Source organism: Papaver somniferum, chromosome 1 (assembly GCF_003573695.1).
Source record: "Papaver somniferum cultivar HN1 chromosome 1, ASM357369v1, whole genome shotgun sequence".
In the NCBI taxonomy this organism is placed as follows: Eukaryota; Viridiplantae; Streptophyta; class Magnoliopsida; order Ranunculales; family Papaveraceae; genus Papaver; species Papaver somniferum.
Window position 1 is genome coordinate 191,559,898 of NC_039358.1, and position 4,980 is coordinate 191,564,877.

A 4,980-nucleotide genomic window follows, 5' to 3' on the forward strand; every position below is an offset into this window, starting at 1 on the left:
GCTGTCGTGGCTGATCGTTTGGCAGCTTCATGGAGTTCGGAGAACTTCTGGAATCGTAGGTTCTCCAATAAGGCACGGTAGATGGGAGTCATGCCATTGATGCATGAATTCACTAATTGTTGTTCGGTCACATTCGGATCGTGGCAGTCCAGTGCTTGGATCCTGAATCTCTTGACGAACTCATTTGGATGCTCGTTATTTTGTTGGAACATCCTCCCTAGATCTGAGAGAGTGACTTGTTCAGACACGAAGAAATACTTCCTGTAGAATGACGTAACCATTTCACCCCAATTGCGGATGCTGCCTGGTGTGATACTGTTGTACCACGTGTATGCTCTTCCGGTAAGCGATTTCGAAAAATCCCTTAAGCGGAGAACGTGGTTGTACTCGTGTTCGCCCAAGGCCTCCAGGAAACGTGAGATATGTTCTCGTGCATTACCGGTTCCATCATACAAAGCGAACTGAGGAGACGAGTACCCTCTTGGGAGGGGAGTTCTTTGGATCTCCATTGGGTAAGGAGGTTGGTATTGATGTGTATCCGTCTCGTCGTTTTTGATTCAGGTTTGGAGAAGCCGCTCCAAATCTTATCGTGTGACAAAATTGGACGGATGATTTCTTGCTATCGAGGCTCCAGCACGAATTTATTCTCCTGTGTCAGTGCGATCTGCTGAGGTGCCGTCCCCAGGGCTATTGGGAATGTCTATCCTTGACTCTGGTCGGCGCAGTTCCCGCAGTGTTGAGGTGCTGGCCTCAGGGTTGTTGGGAGTGTCAGTCCTTGATCCCGGCTGGCGTGACTCCCGTGGCAGCCGTTCTGTTAGGGCCTTGATAAAAACAAGCACCTCTTTCTGGGTCGAAACCATGTCTGTCTGGGCTCTAGCAAGAACTTCTTGTCTCTCCATCAGATCGGCGATGGTGACATAAGGTCTGACTCCTCTGGTTTCTCGCCCTGGTGGTGGAGTAGACGTTGTTCGGGCGGCAGTTGGAGGTGACGTGCTTGCTGAAGTGTTAGGGACAGTAGCGGTGGCTCGAGCTCTGGTAACTGGTGGTGTAATTCTTGAAGGACCACCTTCCGTACCGCTTGGGTTGGCGGATTGCGTAGGAGTATTCGGAGTGGAGGCGACCCTGGCTCTGGTGACTGGTGGTGTAATGCTTGAAGGGGCGCCTTCCGTGTTGCCAAGGTCAGCAAGTGATGTAGCAGTGTCGTTGGAAGAACCATCAGCGCCAGAAGCAGTTTCCGTATTGGTGCTTTCAGAGTTTGTCGCGGATCCAGACCTTAGATCTACCATGCTGAAAGAATAGAACTAGAAAGGCAATGCTGGAAACCGCAAGTCAACTTTGCAACTGAGAGATTGATCTCCCACTGTGGTCGCCAATTGTTTATGGGTGAAAATCGTTTCTGCTGATTTTGGTAATTTCGGTGAGTGGGTGAGAAACAAATCTAAACCCTAAACAAATGTACTGAACGGGAGTACTTTAGATTCGAGAAATCAATCTATACAAATCTGGCCTAAACCAAGAAATGGTCGTTCCGGATTTGCTTCGGTCACAAAGAGGAGGAGAAGGGATGGTTTAGGGAGGGAAGCGAAGAGAGTGTTGAGACCAGAGCATTTATGGAAGAGTAGTACTTGACTTGTATCAGAAGATGAAAGCTTTGAGAAAGCTAGCAAGAGTTGCTTTTCTGAGTGTTGTATTTCTTCCTGACCAAAAACTTGTATCTTGGTGGAAATAGGTAAAACCTATTTATACAAGTCCAAGTGAAACGTACTCTGGCCCCGTAAGAAAAGAAGCGGATTAGTTAAATGGGAAGAGGTGGTAACGCCTGGTATTGATGGAATTTGATGGAATTGATGTTCTATAATGAAAGAGCGTTTCACCATTACTTCCTGCATTTACTAACCGTTTTATTCTTATTACACTTTCTTGAAACGGGCATGTATGCCGCATGCTGTAGACCGCCAAACCAAAACCCTAATGAGCATCCCCCAGTTTGTGACATACGTTTTGATGTCTCGAGTGTTTTCGTGGAAAAAATGTAGCATGTCGCTGGTGTTTGATAAGTTTAGCTTGAGAGACTTGCCGTCTCAGTGGCGACCTTTGACGGTCGATATTTTGTATAAGAGGAATCGTGGCTTTGATGTAGGCGCGGCATGCCAAAGTGCAAGAGTTGCACGGCATGTGTCAATGGCATGTGTGGCATGCCTTGGTCCTGGGTAGCACGTCGGGTGCAAGTGGAAGTGCCATAGTGCAAGTGTTGCTCAGCATGTGCCAGTGGCATGTGTGGTATGCCTTGGCCCTGGGTTGCATGTCGGGTGCAAGTGGTAATGCTAAAGTGCAAGTGTTGCACGACATGTGCCAATGGCATGTGTGGTATGCCTTGGCCCTAGGTTGTACGGCTTGGCATGCCAAGTTGCAAGGGTTGCATGGCATGTGCCAATGGCGTGTGTGGCGGCTTTGGCCCTAGGCATGCCAAGTTGCAAAGGTTGCACGACATGTGCCAATGGCGCGCGTGGCGGCTTTGGACCTAGGTTGCACGGCTTGGCATGCCTGGTTGCAAGGGTTGCACGGCATGTGCCAATGGCACGTGTGGCGGTTTTGACCCTAGGTTGCACGGCTTGGCATGCCAGGTTGCAAGGGTTGCACGACATGTGCCAATGGCGCGTGTGCGGCTTTGGCCCTAGGTTGCACGTCTTGGCATACCAGGTTGCAAGGGTTGCACGACATGTGCCAATGGTAGTGCGTTTTGGATTTTTGGCATGGTTAACGTGATGATTGTGCGTTGTTTTGTGGTTTGGCGTGGTTTCCATATTTAGCGCAACGGTTGCGCGTTATTTGTAGTTTTGGCATGGTTGCCATATTTTTCACAATGATTGCATGGTACATGCAATTGCTATGTTTTGCGTGGTGAGTGCACGATGCGTGCATTTGGCATGTTTGCCATGCTTTTGCGCAATGATTGCACGGTACGTGCAATTGCTATGTTTTGCGCGATGTTTGTACGGTACGTGCATTTGGCTTGTTGTGTGACATGTGTGAGTGGCATGATTGCCATGCTTTTGCGCAGTGATTGCGCTATGTTCTGCGTGATGACTGCACGGTGCGTGCATTTGGCATGTTTGCCATGCTTTTTGCGTAATGGTTGCGCGGTATGTGTGAATTTAGGGTTTCGTGCATCGAAACCCTAATTTAGTATTTGAAAAAGGGTACCGTGGTGATTTTTACATAAGCGCGTTAAATGTTCTAATAAATGTGCTAGTGTCACTGGTGACGTCATGCTATACGTGAGGTTTTACGGTTTTAACCATCAACATTAAGTCCCATGCTTAGCTTGGAACAGGGGCCTTGTTGCGAGGTAAGCATAAGATGGTGACAGACGAGGATAGAATTGAGACAGTAAGTCGTGAAAGAGGGCCGAGGAGATTTGTCGGACCTTTTTCGAGATGTAAGTAAGAATCCACAATCCTCGTATCTGGCAGCTTTTCACAAATCCCAGTATGACTAGGTGTTTTTGGGGCCAGGCTTTGGAACGCGAGGCGGAGCTGCTAGCATAGACTTGACATGGAAGGGACTTGTCAGCACCAATAAGCTTGGAATGGGTGTGGGCCACTTGACAGAGCATGGCGTTGGCAAAGGGAAAGCGCGGGTTGGAAAGGTCGGGCGTTGATTGGCAAGGGAGGCATCGCTGACACAGTGTCAGCATGGCTAGCGTTGAGTGTTGGTAATGCTGGCGCTGGAAGGGAAACGCTGGTATGGAAGGGCATGGCCAGTGTTGAATGTTGGTAAGGCTGGTACCGATAAGGAAGGTGTGGCTGGCGCAGACCGCATGGCCGGCACGGACTGGCATGATTAGTGATGAGCGTTGGTAAGGCCGGCACTGGCAAGGAAAGTGTGTGCATTTTGGAAGTGGCGAGGCTGGCTATTGTGGGTCCCACGCGATCGACCTCTCCAGATGAGGAGTGTAGGGTGCAATTTCGGTCGGCCAAACTAGCACGCACGCAACCGGCCGGAAACCCTAATTAGGGTTTGCGACATGCATATGTCGCAAGTTGATCGCGAGCGTCCGTTTTCGCCAGCTTGGATGAAGGGTCCAAGAATAAACTAAGCAGGTCTGGAGAGTATCAACATGATCAATGTGGACCCATCTATCTCCATGTCCGGCCGACCAAGACAAACCATGGATATGCCTCGATTCGTGCGCCTAAACTACGCATGGTTGCGCGGTTTTCTATTCCAAACTGATCTCGACCACTCAACTTTACCAGACAAATTGAGTGGCTTAGATCGCATATCCATGGGACAGCGAGGTACGGACGTGTACACCGGCATGCCATCTACATGCATGACTAATCGGTCTTGCGAAAAACGTGTCCCACGCTTGGATTCGACCAATCTAAAGGTTGGTGTTTGAGCACCTCCTAAACCCTAATCCAACGGTCGCAGATGCGGGTCGCAAGTCATCTCGTCCGTCCAACTTCGCCAGCTTAGACGGACAGCCTAAGACAGGAGTTAGGCGACCACTGAGGCATCACCACGATCACCGTCCACCACTCTTTCATACAGAGTGATCGGCCAAGTCAGGGCTTACCTGTTGTAGATGGGAAAAAACGATTTGCTGGTTTTTAAGGAATTGAGGAGACGACCGTACGGAGGAGACTCCTCGAACCGAGCGAAATGTTAAACCTCACACAGATGCACCGCTACAAAGGGGTTCTTTAGATTTGAGAGATCAATCTGTGGTACTCCGGCCTAAATCAAGACAATGACCGTTCCAGAGTAAATTCGGTCACAAGAGAGGATGGGTTGATCTGTAGGAGAGAAGCTGAGAAATGTGTGGAATCAATGGTAATCAAAGATTGTGGATGTGTGTATTCTGAATATGATAAGCTCTGAGTGATTGAAATTGCTCAATTGAGAGTAGTTGCTCAATTGACGAGTTGATGATCTCGTGTTGTCAGTTTGACGTGAGATTGATGATACTGATGA

General features: G+C 49.1%; 1 protein-coding gene across 1 annotated transcript; it reads right to left on the bottom strand.

The window, feature by feature from the left end:
- Positions 1-641: 641 nt before the first annotated feature.
- LOC113356161 (uncharacterized protein PB18E9.04c-like) lies at positions 642-1,286 on the bottom strand. Its single transcript, XM_026599208.1, has one exon. It carries the CDS (start codon positions 1,284-1,286, stop codon positions 642-644), a length of 645 nt encoding a protein of 214 aa, XP_026454993.1.
- Between the last annotated feature and the right edge of the window lie 3,694 nt (positions 1,287-4,980).